General features: G+C 42.2%; 1 protein-coding gene across 2 annotated transcripts in view; it reads right to left on the bottom strand.

The window, feature by feature from the left end:
• LOC144494790 (uncharacterized) overlaps positions 1 to 8,579 on the bottom strand; it is a 121,587-nt gene extending 113,008 nt beyond the window's left edge. For both annotated transcript variants that reach the window (XM_078214138.1, XM_078214139.1), the window contains exon 1: positions 8,358 to 8,579. In XM_078214138.1, coding sequence (XP_078070264.1) covers positions 8,358 to 8,387 — 30 coding nt within the window. In that variant the 5' untranslated portion in view covers positions 8,388 to 8,579. The remainder of the gene's footprint in view (positions 1 to 8,357) is intronic.
• Between the last annotated feature and the right edge of the window lie 8,355 nt (positions 8,580 to 16,934).

Here is a 16,934-nt window from a genome sequence, read left to right as displayed (position 1 = left end):
CTGCCACTGCTTTCTAAATGCTCCGCTATAAAGTCCTTGATAATAGATCCAAGAATTATCCCCAATACCGATGTTCGGCTTACTAGTCTATAATTCCCTGCTTTCTCTCTACCTCCCTTTTTGAATATTGGAGTGACATTAGCTACCCTCCAATCTGCAGGGACTGTTCCAGAATCTATAGAATCCTGGAGGATGACCACCAATGCATCCACTATTTCTAGAACCACTTCCTTAAGTAATCTGGGATGTAGATTATCGGTCCCTGGTGATTTATCCTTTTTTTTATTCATTCGTGGGAAATGGGTGTCGCTGACTGGCCAGCATTTATTGCCCATCCTTAGTTGCCTTTGAGAAGGTGGTGGTGAGCTGCCTTCTTGAACCACTGCAGTCCATGTTTTGTGGGTTGACCCACAATAGCATTCGGGAGGGAATTCCAGGATTCTGACCCAGCGAACTCGAAAGAAAGGTGATATATTTCCAAGTCAGGATGGTGAGTGACTTGGAGGGGAACTTGCAGGTGATGGTGTTCCCATTTATCAGCTGCCTTTGTCCTTCTAGATGGAAGTGGTCGTGGATTTGGAAGGTGCTGTCTAAGGATTGATGGTGAATTGCTGTAGTTCATCTTGTAGATAGTACACACTGCTTCTACTGAGCGTCGGTGGTGGAGGGATTGAATGTTTGTAGATGTGGTGCCAATCAAGTGGGCTGCTTTATCATGGATGGCGTCAAGTTTCTTGAGTGTTGTTGGAGCTGCACCCATCCAGGCAAATGGGGAGTATTCCATCACACTCCTGACTTGTGCCTTGTAGATGGTGGATAGGCTCTGGGGAGTCAGGAGGTGAGTTACTTGCCGCAGTATTCCTAGCTTCTGACCTGCTTTTGTAGCCACTGTGTTTATGTGGCGAGTCCAGTTCAGTTCCTGGTCAATGATAACCCCAAGGATGCCACACTTGGTCGAATGCAGCCTTGATGTCGAGGGCTGTCACTCTCATCTCACCTCTGGAATTCAACTTTTTTGTCCATGTTTGAACCAAGGCTGTAATGAGGTCAGGAGCTGAGTGACTCTGACGAAACCCAAACTGGGCATCACTGAGCACATTATTGCTGAGCAGGTGCTTCTTGATAGCACTGTTGATGACCCCTTCCATCACTTTACTGATGATCGCGAGACTGATTGGGCGATAATTGGCCGGGTTGGATTTGTCCTGCTTTTTGTGTACAGGACGTACCTGGGCAATTTTCCACATTGTTGGGTAGATGCCAGTGTTGTAACTGTACTGGAAGAGCTTGGCTAGGGAAGCGGCAAGTTCTGCAGCACAAGTCTTCAGTACTATTGCCGAAATGTTATCAGGGCCCATTGCCGTTGCAGTATCCAGTGTCTCCAACCGTTTCTTGATATCACGTGGAGTGAATCGAATTGGCTGGAGACTGACATCCGAGATGCTGGGGACCACTGGAGGGGGCCGAGATGGATCATCCACTTATCCGCCTTCAGTCCCATTCATTTTCCCAGCTTCATTTCACTACTAATATTGATCTCTCTCAGTTCTTCCCTCTCATTAAATCTTGCATTCTCCAACATTTGTGGTATCTGATTGGTATCCTCTTTTGTGAAGACAGAACCAAAGTATGTTTTCAGTTGCTCAGCCTTTTGTTTGTTCCTATTATATATTCAGTGAAGTTAAAGTTTATTTATTAGTCACAATTAAGGCTTGCAGCGGCCGAGGGGACCGGGCGGCAGACGGTCATTCATGCCATTTAGAAATGTAGAGATAAGTTGTGGCACCTGTAAAGATCCATGGGGTCACCACTGAAGCAGGCCATGTCCATATACAGCAAGAACTGGACAATATTCAGGTTTGGGCTGATGAGTGTCAAGTAACATGAACAATCACACTAGGAACTGTATATAAATGCTATGACTGCAAGAGGAGGCGAGAGGCTGGGAGTTCTATGCAGAGTAACTCAGCTCCTGACTCCCAAAGCCCATCAAGGCCCAAGTCAAGAGTATGATGAAATACCCTCCACTTGCCTGGATGTGTGCAACTCTACCAACACTCGAGAAGTTCAACACCATCAAAGCCACAGCAGCCCATTTGAATGGCATCCCACCCACCACCTCAACATTCACTCCCTCACCACTAACACATCAGGGTAGCAGTGTGTACCATCTATAAGATGCACTGTAGCAACTCACCAAGGCTCTTTCGACAGCACCTTCCAAAGCACCTAGAAGGGCAAGGGCACCAGATGCATGAGAACACCATCACCTTGAAGTTCTCCTTCAACACACCACTCACTTTCCTGACATGGAAATATATCGCCATTCCTCCAGCGTGACTGTGTCAAAATCCAGAACTCTCTTCGAACAACACTATGGGTTCTCCTGCAATACACAAACTGCAGCAGTCCAAGAAAGAGCTCACCACCATCTTCTCAAGAGCAATTAGTAATAGTCAATAAATGTTGGCATAGCCAGTGATGCCCACATTCATGAATGAGTAAAATGATCCTGCCAATTTAAGTACACACTCTTTATGCCTACTATTTACTAACTAATTTTCTACTCAAGGTAAAAGGTCATCTCCAACTCCATTAATTCTCTTTTTCTCTTACCACATTTATTACCTCATTAAACTAAATTGGGTTCATTCCACACAACAAATCCCTATGCTAACTTTCTGATCAACTCACTTTTGTCCAAATGTCCAGTCAATTTATTTCAAGTAACTTCCCCACTTTTTGTTAGTTTATTTACGGGATGTGGGCATCACTGACTGGGCCAGCATTTACTGCCCATCCCTAACTTTTGTCCTTGATCTGAGTGGTTTCTGAGGGCATTTTAGAGACACATTGTTGTTGGTCTGGAGTCATATATAGGCCACACCAGGTAAGGGTAGAAGATTTCCTCCTGTGATGATGCTGTGCCTTTAAGAAATGTATTTTAATCATGTTTCTCTGCAGGATGTTTCTGCAGTCTTTGGCAATTTCTCAGCACCGTGGTGTTTGTAGCCAGTGTCTTTTATTGTTACTGAAGCAATATGGATATAAAGTTGATTTGAATCTGGTGGTTTTAATGATCCTTTAGGATTGCAAAGTGACTGACAAGGCATGTTATGTAGCTAGTGACAGCTATGCTTCACAGAAGGGTCCAAGTTTTAGTTTCATTTTCAGCAGTGGCTTGAAGTGGAGAGAAGCAACAGTGCTTTTTCCCCCTCTCTCTGGAGTTGGAGTTTCTGTTCTGTATGGCTGTCTTTGCAAGCGGCCCCAGATTAAGTTTACCTCTCTGAAGTCTGGTTGTTCTAAAGATATCATTCTCTACAAACAGCTGGTCTGGATTTCTGTCCATAGGTTTTACAAAGCTGAAGATGCAGCATCATGTAGCATACTTGTTTTTCTGCTAAGTGTGAAGAAGGGTGTATGTCTGTGGGGTGGTGTTTAACTTGAAACTGCAGAGGTAGCGAGTTGGTAGGAGTTATACTGTATCATATTTAAGTCTTGTAACTGGTTAAAGTTATGCTAATTATTTTGTCATATTTTAACTGTGTTCTTAAATAAACTTTGTTTGATAAAAGCTTCCCAGTGGGTCACTTCAATCATACCTGGAGTGAAGCGCCTTGTGTTCATCCATGCCAAAATCACATGTAAAACTTAGGATCTAGACTGACTTCATAAAACACCTTGAAGTTTCTGGGCTGGGTCTTAACACTTCCCTAAAGAACATTAGTGAACTAGATGCATTTTTACAACAATTGGCAATAGGTTCGTGGTCAGCATTAGACTTTTAATTCCAGATTTTTATTAAATCCAAATTTCACCATCTGTCGTGGTGGAATCGAATCTAGGTCCCCAGACCATTACTGTGGGTCTCTGGATTATTAGTCCAGTGACAATACCACTACGCCACAAGCTCAATTGCCCTTGGACTAATAGGCCCATAATTGTCTGGTAAATGGTCTTGAAGGTTATTTTGTCTTTAATCTCATTAGTCACTTCATCAAGTTTTCACTAAAGTGAATGCGTTTGGTCTCTCTCCTTGATTTAGTTTTCCTTGCATCTCTGGTATTCATCCTCAACCGCAAAGACTGATGCAAAGTAGCTTTTTAGTAACTATCATTTCCTGATTTCCAATTACAGTATCATCTGTGTCAGTCATTTAAGGGACCACATTATGCTACTCTCTTTACATGAGTTCTAAAAAACCTTAATTTTTTTTTTTTAATTTCCCTCTGCTCGTCATAGTTCTATTTGTCAACAGTTCTGCAGTTTGTTGTGGCCCATTTCTGTCTCATTCCTCTAAAGTCAGCCTTACCCAGATTTAAAACCTTGGTTCACGAGTTGCCCGTCTCCCTTTTAAAGTCACAGAAAATTCAATCATATTATGGTGACTGACAGCTAGGCGCTCCCCTTGCCATTAGATTGTTAACTAATTCAGGATCATTACTCAATCTAATATGGCCAGTTCACTTGCTTCAAGAATACTATTCTAGAATATACACAAACTATTCACTGGCTTTGGTACTTTGACAGGGTGAAAATTAACATTTCTCATTATAACTACTTGAATTGAATTGGTTCATCATTGTCACAGAGTGAAAAGTATTGTTTCTTGCAAGTTATACAAACAAAACATGCCGTTCATAGAGTACATAGGGGAGAAGGAAAGCATGAGGTGCAGAATAGAGTGTTGCAGTTATCAATAGGGTGAAGAGAGAGATCAGCTTAATAATGTGATAGAACCATTCAAAAGTCTGATGGCAGCAGGAAAGAAGTTCTTGAGATGGTCGGTACGCGCTTTCAGACTTTTGTATCTTTTTCCCAATGGAAGAAGACGGGTGAGGGTATGTCCGGCTGCGTAGGGTCCTTAATTATGCTGGCTGCTTTCCTTAGGCAGCAGTAAGTGTAGATGGAGTCAATGGATGGCAGACTTGTTTGCGTGATTAACTGGGCTTTGTTCACAACCCTTTGTAGTTTCTTGCAGTCTTGGTCAGAGCAGGAGCCATACCAAGCTATGATGCATCCAGAAAGGATGCTTTCTCTGATGCATGTTTGTGATGGGGACTCGGGCAGAAATACAGAGCTATTTTCTTTTAAATAAAAGGACAAGAGAGAAGTCCAGGTCATGAATACTGTGAAAAGTGCTATCAATTTTGAAATTCAGAAAGGAATGTAGCTAATAACGAAGTAACTAAAAAACACAATGGGAGTGATTTAAAAGTGATAAGTGAAAACGTGTTTAAAAACATCAGAGTAGGACAGGGCCTATGTCGGTGAGAGGCATAGAGGAATGCTGAATTTCCTTAGTTTTCTGAGAAAGTCAAGGTGTTGGTGGGCTTTCTTAACTCTAGCATCAGCCTGTAGGGACCAGGACAGATTATTGGTGATCAGAATACCTAGAAACTTGAAGCTCTCGACCATCTCCACTTCATCACCTTTGATGTCGACAGGGGCATGTCCTCCACTATACTTCTTGAAGTCGATGACTGCCTCCTTCGTTTTACTGACATTGAGGGAGAGATTGTCATCGCACCATTTCACCAGATTCTCCATCTCTTTCCTGTACTCTGTTTGAAATCCAACCCACTACAGTGCTGTCATCAACAAGCTTGAAAATTGGAGTGGAATTTGGCCACTCAGTCATAAGGAGTATATCAAGGGGCTGAGGACACAGCCTTGCGGGTACCAGTGTTGAGGATAATTATGGAGGAGGTGTCATTACCTATCCTAACTGACTTTGGTCACTTATCTGCAGGAATGTACTGGTAAACAATTCCCAAAGTCTTGCATAGTTTTCTAATCCTTAATTAGACCCAGTATTAATACTGCCTGCTCAGTTTTACTGATAAACCATCTTTAATGCCATTATCAATATCATTATCGATATTGCTGCTCTTCTTTTCCCTATTTCTCCAAGCTTTCTAACATCTTTAAACCTGCAATGTTTATCTCCAAGGCATGAACAGATTGTAGCCAGCTTTCAGTGATCCCAAATTTCAAGCCATTGACTAATTTTATTTTTCCTACTCTGAGCATGTGTATAGAACTTTTAATTGAGCAATAGGCCCTGATGTTTTTAAGCACATTTTCACTTATCACTTTTAAATCACTTCTATTGCGTTTTTTAGTTACTTCGTTATTAGCTACATTTCTTTCTGAATTTCAAAATTGATAGCACTTTTCCCAATATTCATGACCTGGACTTCTCTCACATACTTTATTTTTTTTTAAAAATAGCTCTGTATTTCTGCCCGAGTCCCCATCACAAACGACACCCTCTCTGCATAGCTTTTTTGTTGGCTTGAAGTCCTTTCAAGAGGCCTATTTATCCTTTTCAACTAGGACTGTTTCCAGCCAGATGTAGCCCATCTAGTTCCTTCTCATCCTTGGCCTGAATCCCACCACGGTTACCAAATCTTTACCCAAGCTATGTTTCAATTTTCCTACTCTGTTCATCCCTGTACCGATTTCCATATGGCTCAAGTAATAATTACCATGCTTCTGCATTTTAATTTATATATCTATTTCCTGGCAATCCCTCCGTAGGGTCTCCTCCTTGTTCTTTCATACGTTGCTCATCCTGATAGGAGTCACAACAAATAAACCATCCACCTCATTCCAAATTTACTTTTCAACCACATCAAGATACTCTTATCCTGACATCAGATAGATAACCCATTCTTCAAACTGTCGATTGTGGCTCCAGAGAATTATCCTTCTATTTGTTGAATTTCCAATAACCATTAAGTTTCTAATCTGTTCCTCCCCATTTGCTCCTATTGGAAGTTTTTGAAAACATTGGACTCACTTATCAACTTAACAAAAGCAAGGTAAAAAACTAAAGGGTGCTTCCCAGTGCTGCTAAAACCTATGATTTTTCTCACTGTTACTAAGAGCCAAATACCTATCACTAACCTGTGTAACCACATTGTAATGCACCTTGGGGTTAGAAAAGGTGATAAACATTACATCAAGTTACATTTTCACATCTGAACAACTATACCATTCAATATCCAGTGGTCATAATTCCATGAAATACAGAATTTGACAGGGGTAACCATAAATTATTGACTTAAAAATACACTACACATTTGATAATTAAGTTATTCATACAAAGATGCTTTGAAATGGACAGCACATGAAGCGTTTTTAGTGCGGAAAAAATGAACTGTCAATTTATTAAATGACTTTGAATTAACATGGTAAAACATTACTATTATTCATAATAATGATTTAACACAATAATGTCCCCTTTGCTAATAATGCTTCTGTGAAGTGCCTTGGGATGTTGTGCAGCATTTACAGGCAGTATATAATTGAAGGCCATTGCTCAATTGTAACATCGAAGGCGGCACAGTGATTAGCACTGCTGCCTCTCAGCACCAGGAACATTCCCATGATGGGTGACTGTGTGGAGTTTGCACGTTCTCCCTGTGTCTGTATGGGTTTCCTCCGGGTACTCCAGTTTCCTCTCACAGTCCAAAGATGTGTAGGTTAGATGGATTGGCCACAGTAAATTGTGCCTTGGTGTCTCAAGATGTCTAGTTAGGGGGATTAGTGGGGTTTAGGGGATCAGGTATGATGCTCTGTCAGAGAGTTGGCGCAGACTCAATGGGTCGGATGGCCTCCTCCTCCACTGTAGGGGTTTTATGAACTACTCGTTCAGATGAAGGGTGGTTGTCCTCAAATGGTAACCCCATCTGCCTGATCTGCAGATTCTGTCTGACTTGCTTTAAAAAGTTTATTTATTAGTGTCACAAGTAGGCTTACATTAACACCACAATGAAGTTACTGTGAAAATCCCCTAGTCGCTACACTCCAGCTCCTGTTCGGATACACTGAGGGAGAATTTAGCATGGCCAATGCACCTAACCAGCACGTCTTTCGGACTGTGGGAGGAAACCGGAGCACTCGGAGGGAACCCACGTCGACACGGGGAGAATGTGCAGACTCTGCACAGTGACCCAAACCGGGAATCGAATCCAGGTCACTGGCACTGTGAGGCAGGAGTGTTAACCACGGAGCGCTTCCTGCATTCTCTGCCTTTCCAATCCCTGTCTGTAAATGGATGCTGCTTTCACAGCACCAGTGCTGTGGTTGACATCTTTGTGCCAGTACTGTATTGGGGGTTACCCACACGCCATGTCAGTCTTAACTTCAGATTCTTAACTTTAAAACCATTAGCACAAACTGCTCCATCACGCAGCAGTAACAGACTATAACCATTAGCCCCCTCCAAACCCCTCTACCAACTTCCCCGTCTATCTGCCCGGGGAGACAGGCGGGACAGGGGACCCGGCAACCACACCATCCTTCCTTATTCCAACTGGCGCACACCTCCGCCGCCGGCCCGGACTCACCAGCCTGGGCAGTGCCGCCTCCCCGCTCATGCCCAGTCACTGAGCGGGGCACTACCGGGGGTCGGGAACCTATCTGTCCGCCTCGCGCCTCTTCCGTTGATTTGAAATAGGTCGCGCGGGCCAAGCGTCACCCGGGCGCGGCCTGCAGCAACGTCTCTGACTGGTCAGCCAATCACAGCTCAGCCTGAGCTGCTGCACGGCGGCGCGCGCCCCGTCAGAGACGTCATCAGCCGGCGCTCCGCTGGGTCACGTGATCAGAACCGCGCAGTGCGAGAGATGAGTGGATGTCGGAGGTTCACAGCAAGTTCGCGACCCTTCATCTGCAGCGTTGTTGGATTTAAACCTTGAGAAGACGCCGTGGCTTCGTCTTCAGTTTGAATGTTGTGCATTACCCGAAAACTTGCAGAGGGTACAGGAAATATTTATTAGAATGGTACCAGTGACGAGGAACTTCGGTCATGGGGAACACTGGAGAAGCTATTACATACAGCAGAGGAGGTTAATAGAGTAAATAAGGAGCAACTGTTTACAAGCACAGCAGCTGCATTGGAATGCCAGCATCTAGTTCCTCTCCAAGACAAACACAATGTTGGTGTACCGACGCCACATTGGTTTAAAAGGTTGGATCCCCATCAACTTATCAAGGGCATTCAGGATTGACAAACAAATGCTGATCTTGTCAGTGATGCCCATTCCCAAGAATTAAATTTTAAAAATGGATATCTTACATTACATTCATTAAAACAGGAGATGGACATTAAATATATGATAGGAAGGTCCTTTGAGACAGTTTTAACATTGAAAAGTACGATCCACGAGCATATCAGTATTCAAGGAAACATGGACACCTGGGGAGCTTCTTAAGATGTGGAGATGCCGGCGTTGGACTGGGGTAAACACAGTAAGAAGTCTCACAACACCAGGTTAAAGTCCAACAGATTTATTTGGTAGCAAATACCATAAGCTTTCGGAGCACTGCTCCTTCGTCAGATGGAGTGGAAATGTGCTCTCAAACAGTGCACAGACACAGAAATCAAGTTACAGAATACTAATTAGAATGCAAATCTCTACAGCCAGCCAGGTCTTAAAGGTACAGACAATGTGGGTGGAGGGAGCATTCAACACAGGTTAAAGAGATGTGTATTGTCTCCAGACAGAACAGCTCGTGAGATTCTGCAAGACCAGGGGCAAGCTGTGGGGGTTACTGATAATGTGACATAAATCCAACATCCCGGTTTAGGCCGTCCTCATGTGTGCAGAACTTGGCTACCAGTTTCTGCTCAGCGACTCTGCGCTATCGTGTGTCGTGAAGGCCGCCTTGGAGAACTCTTACCTGAAGATCCAGGGCTGAATGCATTCAACCCTGGATCTTCAGGTAAGCGTTCTCCAAGGCGGCCTTCACGACACACGACAGCGCAGAGTCGCTGAGCAGAAACTGATAGCCAAGTTCCGCACACATGAGGACGGCCTAAACCGGGATGTTGGATTTATGTCACATTATCAGTAACCCCCACAGCTTTCCCCTGGTCTTGCAGAATCTCACTAGCTGTTCTGTCTGGAGACAATACACATCTCTTCAACCTGTGTTGAATGCTCCCTCCACCCACATTGTCTGTACCTTTAAGACCTGGCTGGCTGTAGAGATTTGCATTCTAATTAGTATTCTGTAACTTGATTTCTGTGTCTGTGTACTGTTTGAGAGCACATTTCCACTCCATCTGACGAAGGAGCAGTGCTCCGAAAGCTTATGGTATTTGCTACCAAATAAATCTGTTGGACTTTAACCTGGTGTTGTGAGACTTCTTACTGAACTTCTTAAGAGCAGGTTGAAATTCGAGTTTGCAATGAAACACGTGGCCTCAGAACATAAATAGACATTAATAAAGAGCATGATGTGGAAATGATTAAGACCACATATCACAGTTTTCTTTGTTAGCTGTAATGTGCTGAAATGTTAACTCTTACATGCCAGTTCCAGCTTTTCCTAATAGAACTTCCTCCTCCGCATTTTACATGAACAGTTTCCATGAAAACTTATGATTGTAATTTCATCCTTTTGATAGTGGTGACATTGTACAATGTTGTTTTACATTTGCCAATACCTCAGCCTATACCGCCTAATCTTTCTGAAAACAGCTCTAGAGATTATATAAAATCTTGACAATGTATACCTGCAAAATGGGGGCCGAATTATATCTTCACATCCTTGTCCAAATATATAACTTCCTTTTGATTTGGTTTATTGTCATATGTATTGGGATACAATGAAAAGTGTTGTTTCTTGCGTGCTATACAAAGCATACCGTTCATCGAGTACATGGGGAGAAGGAAAGGGTGCGGAATGTAGTGTTACAGTCACAGCTAGGGTGTAGAGAAAGAAAGATCAACTTAATGTAAGGTAGATCCATTCAAAAGTCTGATGACAGCAGAGAAGAAGCTGTTCTTTCCTCCAATCTGCCATCTAAAAAATATACTCCCAATGTGCAATGTCATGCGAACTCAAATTAACTGAGTTATATTACATGATTTTTGTTCACAGCAAAATATTGGACCACACTTACATAATTCACAATTTATTTTGCTCACTTTTTACTGTTATTACATCCCACTTTCTGCTTGTTGTTTCACTTCCCATTCAATCACCTCCAAAACAATAATCTGTCATTGTATGGATCAATAACACATTTCCAACATTGTTTCTAATTCACAAGAACATAAGATGTAAGAGCAGTAGAGAATTCAGCTCTTGGACCTTACTCCACCATTCACTATGATCATGGGTGATCTATCTCAACTCCATGCTTCTACATTATCACCACATCTCTTATTCCCTTATATCCAAAATGCCATGGGTCTCTGTCAGGCTGTGAATCTGCAGCTTTTTGGGCTATTGCAGAAATTTACAGCACAGAAGGAAGCCATTTAACCCATTTTATCTGCTGCCAGAAAAATATTCAGACAATCTCACCTTACTGTTCTTGGTCCATAGATCTGTATGTTACAGTGCCTCAAGAGTCTATTCTACTTTTTAAAATGTGGTGAGGTTTTTCTGCCTCCACCAACCTTTCAGGCAGTGAGTTCCAGACCACACTACCCTAGGTGATCAAGTTTTTCATCTCCCCCCTCAATATTGCTACTAAACTGCTCAGCACCGAACTTCCCCTTTTGGCCCCCATGTTAATAGATATTGTAAATGGTTCTCTTTCCTCAGGTCCTGTCTCTTTTAAAATAATCTTCCATCATCACCTCTTTCCTCAGATATACAAATCTTGACCTTACCATTCTTGCAAACTACCATCCCACCTCCAACCTCCCTTTTTCAGCAAAGCACTTGAATGTGTTGTCATCTCCAAAATCCGTGGACATATTTCCCAGGATGCCCTGTTTGAATCCCTCCAAATCAGGGTTTTGTCCCATCACAGTCTTCTGGAGTATTGCAGAAATTTACAGCACAGAAACCATTCAGCACATCTTTGCTGCCAGAAAAATATTTATTCAGACCATTCAACATTCCTGTTCTTGGCCCATAGATTTGTACGTTACAGTGCTTCAAGAGCATACTCTACTTATCAAATTAAATGACTCTTATCAAATTAAAAATGACATCCAATGTGACTGCAATGAAGGTTAAGTATCTCTCCTCATACTTCTTGACCTATCTGCAATGTTTGGCATAGTTGACCAAACCATTCTCCTCCCATGCCTTTCCATGGTCATCCAGATAGGTGAGAGTCCACTCATCCAGTTCAATTCTTTTCTATCCTATTGTCATCAGAAAATTACTTGCAAGGGCTTTTCTTCTTGCTCCCATTTCATTACCTTTTGTACACCCCAAGGATCTCATCTGCTTGTTGCCCTTCAGTGACATCCAAAAACACAGCATTAATTTGCAAAGGTATGCTAACGGCACACTGCTTTGCCTTATCACCACCTCTCTCAACAACTCCACTGTTGCTGAATTATCAGATTGCTTATCCAGTACTGCAGGAGCAAACATTTCCTCTAAATATTGGGTATACTGAATCCATTGTTTTCAGGCACCGCTCCAAACTCTATTTTGTAGCTACTGACACCATTCCTTTCCCTGGCAACTCCCTGAGACTAAACCAACAGACTACAATCTTCATATTCGAATATTGCCATATTCAGTTCCAAGATGAGCTTCACTAAGACCATCTATTTTCACCTCCTTAACACTGCTAGATTTCACCTGTCTCATCTCATCTGCTACTGAAACCCTCATTCATGCCTATATTTCTGAACTTGACTGTCAAAACACACTCCTGGCTGATTTCCCACATACTATCCTTCATCATCTTGAGGTAATTCAAATTCTGTTGCCGTGTCTTATTTGGTACAAAGTTCTGTACACCAATCACACCTTCGCTCGCTAACCTATACTGGCTCCCGGTCAAGCAACATCTTGATTTTAAAATTCTCTTTCTTGTTTTCAAATCTCTCCATTGCCTCACCCCTCTTTATCTCTAATCACTTCCAGCACCCAACCCTTCCAAGATATCTGTGCCCTCTAATTCTGGCCTCTTGCGTATATCCGATTTTAATTGCTCCACCATCGGTGGGGCCATGTCTTCAGCTGCCTTGGCCCTAACCTCTGGAATTCCTGCCATAAAGTTCTCTATTTCTTTCTTTAAGATACGTACTATCACCACCAGCCTGTCTGTAGTAACTATAGTTGCACAATATATAGGACACCTGAACTGTGAAACCATTCAAAGAATTTGAACCCTAACCAGCCTGGTAATTAGGTTACCATAGCCATTAAGATTCTCAAGCCAATTCTACAATTTAATTATATCATGGTCAATCTGTACATCAACTCCTAACTACCTAACTTACCTCAATTCCATAATATCATTGCTGAACAAAATTGCTATTTATGGGAGAGAATTTCAGATGTGTGAAAAAGTGCTTCCTAGCTCTAATTTTAAGGTTGCTCTGAACTCACCCACCTGAGTAAATGGTTGCCCTCTTTTTTTTATTCATTCATGGGATGTGAGCCTGCATTTATTTCCCATCCCGAGTTGCTCTTGAACTGAGTGGCTTGGTAGGCCATTTCCAGGTCCGCCACAAGATGGCAGATTTCCTTCTCAAAAGGACATTAGTGAATCAGATGAGTTCACAGGTCCCCAGAGTATTATCCTGGGTCACTTCACTACGAGTCCAGTGCTATTGCCACTGTGCCACCACCTTCCTCTTCTGCATCAAATTATTTTAACACTTTAAACACATCTATTAGACTACCCTGTAATCATCCATTTTCAAGAGAGTTTATATAACCTATCCTCATAGTTCAACCTTTCTATCCCTCTATCATTCTGGTCAATCTGTGCTGCATCCCCACCAAGGCCAATTTCTTCCTGAGGTGCACAGCCTTCCACGCTTCCAATACATCAGTGAGATTAAAGTCTGCAAAGTTATGTTGCTGGACTAGTATTCAGGGCCTTGAACTAATAATCTAGAGTGTGAGTTCAAAACCCACAATGACAGTTTGAGAACTTGGATTCAATTTTAAAACGCTGGAAATGAAAAATTGGTATCAGTAAAGATGACAATGAATCTGTTGTATTGTCATAAAAAACAAACTGCTTCACTTTTTTTTAAAGGAGTCTGACTGGGTCTTGCCCCCAGCTTCATAGAGGGATTGATTCTTAATTTCCCTTTTGAAGCTGAACAAAATTGTTGTAAGGTGTTGGGAGCAATTCAGTCGATCTTATTAAGGTATTCATTGTCTTAGGTAGCTCAACAGTATTTATTAACTACTAGAAACTATATACATAGGTACAGAAAGATCCAAGCTAGGAGCTGTCTCCATGCTTGCTTCGACACATGCCCCTGTCCAACAGTGCTAATCATCAATTTCTCAGGCTGCTTTGCTCATGACATACATGTCTTAAGATTGAATAGGAAAAGTTACAATACAGAAATAAATAGATATCAAGCTGCATTAGCAACTAAGAGTACAAAAACAATGTTTGTTCAACATTGTTCCATTCTATCTGTAGCAGTATACAGTACTCTTTTCATGTCAGTTGAAAGAGAACAAATTAACACTAATAGAAGTTCCTTCAGTGAAGAACAAACTTGAATCGATAGTTCCTTTTACATCCTCATGGTGTCCCAAAGTCCTCTGTAATTAATGCATTATTCTCAAAATTCAGTCTATGCTGATATGCAGGGAACACAGCTGCTAATTTGCTCACAAAAAGTTTACACAAACAGCAGGGTGAAAAAATGACCAGACATTGGTTCTGGAATAATGTTGACTGATCATACTGCAAGGATTCCATACTCTTCACTGAATACAACAGTGGGATCTTTTAATCCATTTGAGCAGGCAGAAAATACCTCAAGTTTAATGTCCAATATAAAAGTTAGCACCCCTGATGGTGCAATGGTCCGTCAGTAATATATAGAAGTGTCAGCAAAGTTCATGTACCCAAGTTCGATATGTAGCATAGACCCACAACTCTGAATGTCCTAAGACCCGCACAAGCAAGCATGCATACATGTACTAATTGTATAGTAGCTGTCATTTTTCACACCAGTAGAAAGTGAGTGGTCATGAACTGAGAAATTGCATTTCACTTGATAATACATATCAATTCGCAACATTAGGTGTTACTATTGAAAGCAATATATTCACATTGCATTAATCCCTCCACGGGTTAATACTGATGAATGCTAGATTTAATAGAAGGAAAAAAATGAAGGAGATACGAAGTTTTCAATTGTCAAATTATTGTACAAAGACACTTTCGTCCTTGGGTGTAAGTCATAATACAGATCAAAGAACAGTACAGCACAGGAAACATGCCCTTCGGCCCGCCAAGCCTGTGCCGCTCCTTGGTCCAACTAGACCAATCGTTTGTATCCCTCCATTCCCAGGCCACCCATGTGACTATCCAGGTAAGTCTTAAACGATGCCAGCGTGTCTGCCTCCACTACCCTACTTGGCAGCGCATTCCAGGCCCCCACCACCCTCTGTGTAAAAAACATCCCTCTAATATCTGAGTTATACTTCGCCCCTCTCACCTTGAGCCCGTGACCCCTCGTGATCGTCACTTCTGATCTGAGAAAAAGCTTCCCACCGTTCACCCTATCTATCCCCTTCATAATCTTGTACACCTCTATTAGATCTCCCCTCATTCGCCGTCTTTCCAGGGAGAACAACCCCAGTTTACCCAATCTCTCCTCATAGCTAAGACCCTCCATACCAGGCAACATCCTGGTAAACCTTCTCTGCACTCTCTCTACGGCCTCCACGTCCTTCTGGTAGTGCGGCGACCAGAACTGGATGCAGTACTCCAAATGTGGCCTAACCAACATTCTATACAGCTGCATAATCAGACTCCAGCTTTTATACTCTATACCCCATCCTATAAAGGCAAGCATACCATATGCCTTCTTCACCACCTTCTCCACCTGTGTTGCCACCTTCAAGGATTTGTGGACTTGCACACCTAGGTCCGTCCCTCTGTGTTTCTATACTCTTGATGGCTCTGCCATTTATTGTATAACTCCTCCCTACATTATTTCTTCCAAAATGCATCACTTCGCATTTATCCGGATTAAATTCCAAAAAAGATCATTCCAAAAAAGTTACTATTTAAATCTATTATTCATTTAACAATGTCACAGTGCAGAATATCAGTATTTCTGTACTGCAGCAACTCCTGGGGGGTAATTTTACCATTCAGACCCTAAGGGCCGGATCCGGGCGTAATGCAGATCTGAGCCCGGAATCCTCTTTGCAGCGCGCCCATACGCTTTTTGCCGGCTTCGGTCCGATCCGCGCTGTGGGCAGGGCTTAGCGCTGCCGGACCGATCGGAGCTCTGAACTGCACATGTGCAGTTCGAAAAAAAATCCGAAGCAGCGTGCCCGGGCGCGAAAGGAAAAACAGCGGGGCGAAGGATGGACTTGGGAAAATCTTGCAAACTGAAAATAATGTAGCATCTTCTTTGTGCTGCCTAATTATCTATGAGAAAGGTAATTAAACTACAGTGTCCTAGTGAGCAATTAGTGACCTGTATAATACATTTGTGATCTGTAACTGGATTGTTGATGTCCCTGTAGCCATGAGCCAGGTGCTCAAATGTTCAGAGTCATGTGGTGAACTTGGAAGAATTGTCCCCATGGTGGAACATGGTTGGAAATAAGATTCAAGGAGATTACCAAATCTTGTTTTCATCTGAACATTGCACAGAATTAGAGGAATTCCCTTTGGAAGATAATGTCAAAATTATAATTGTAGGAACTAAAAACCTGACAGTCAAAAATTTGGGAAAATATTTCAAAATATGGGAAAATATTTCAAAATATATCCCCCATCCATATTTTGAAATATTTTCCCAAATTTTTGACTGTCAGGTTTTTAGTTCCTGCGATTATAATTTTGACATTATCTTCCAAAGGGAATTCCTCTAATTCTGTGCAATGTGCAGATGAAAACAAGATTTAGTAATCTCCTTGAATCTTATTTCCAACCATGTTCCACCACGGGGACAATTCTTCCAAGTTCACCACATGACTCTGAACATTTGAGCACCTGGCTCATG

The sequence above is a fragment of the Mustelus asterias genome, chromosome 6, assembly GCF_964213995.1.
Source record: "Mustelus asterias chromosome 6, sMusAst1.hap1.1, whole genome shotgun sequence".
In the NCBI taxonomy this organism is placed as follows: Eukaryota; Metazoa; Chordata; class Chondrichthyes; order Carcharhiniformes; family Triakidae; genus Mustelus; species Mustelus asterias.
This window is presented reverse-complemented; position numbering and strand designations above follow the sequence as displayed.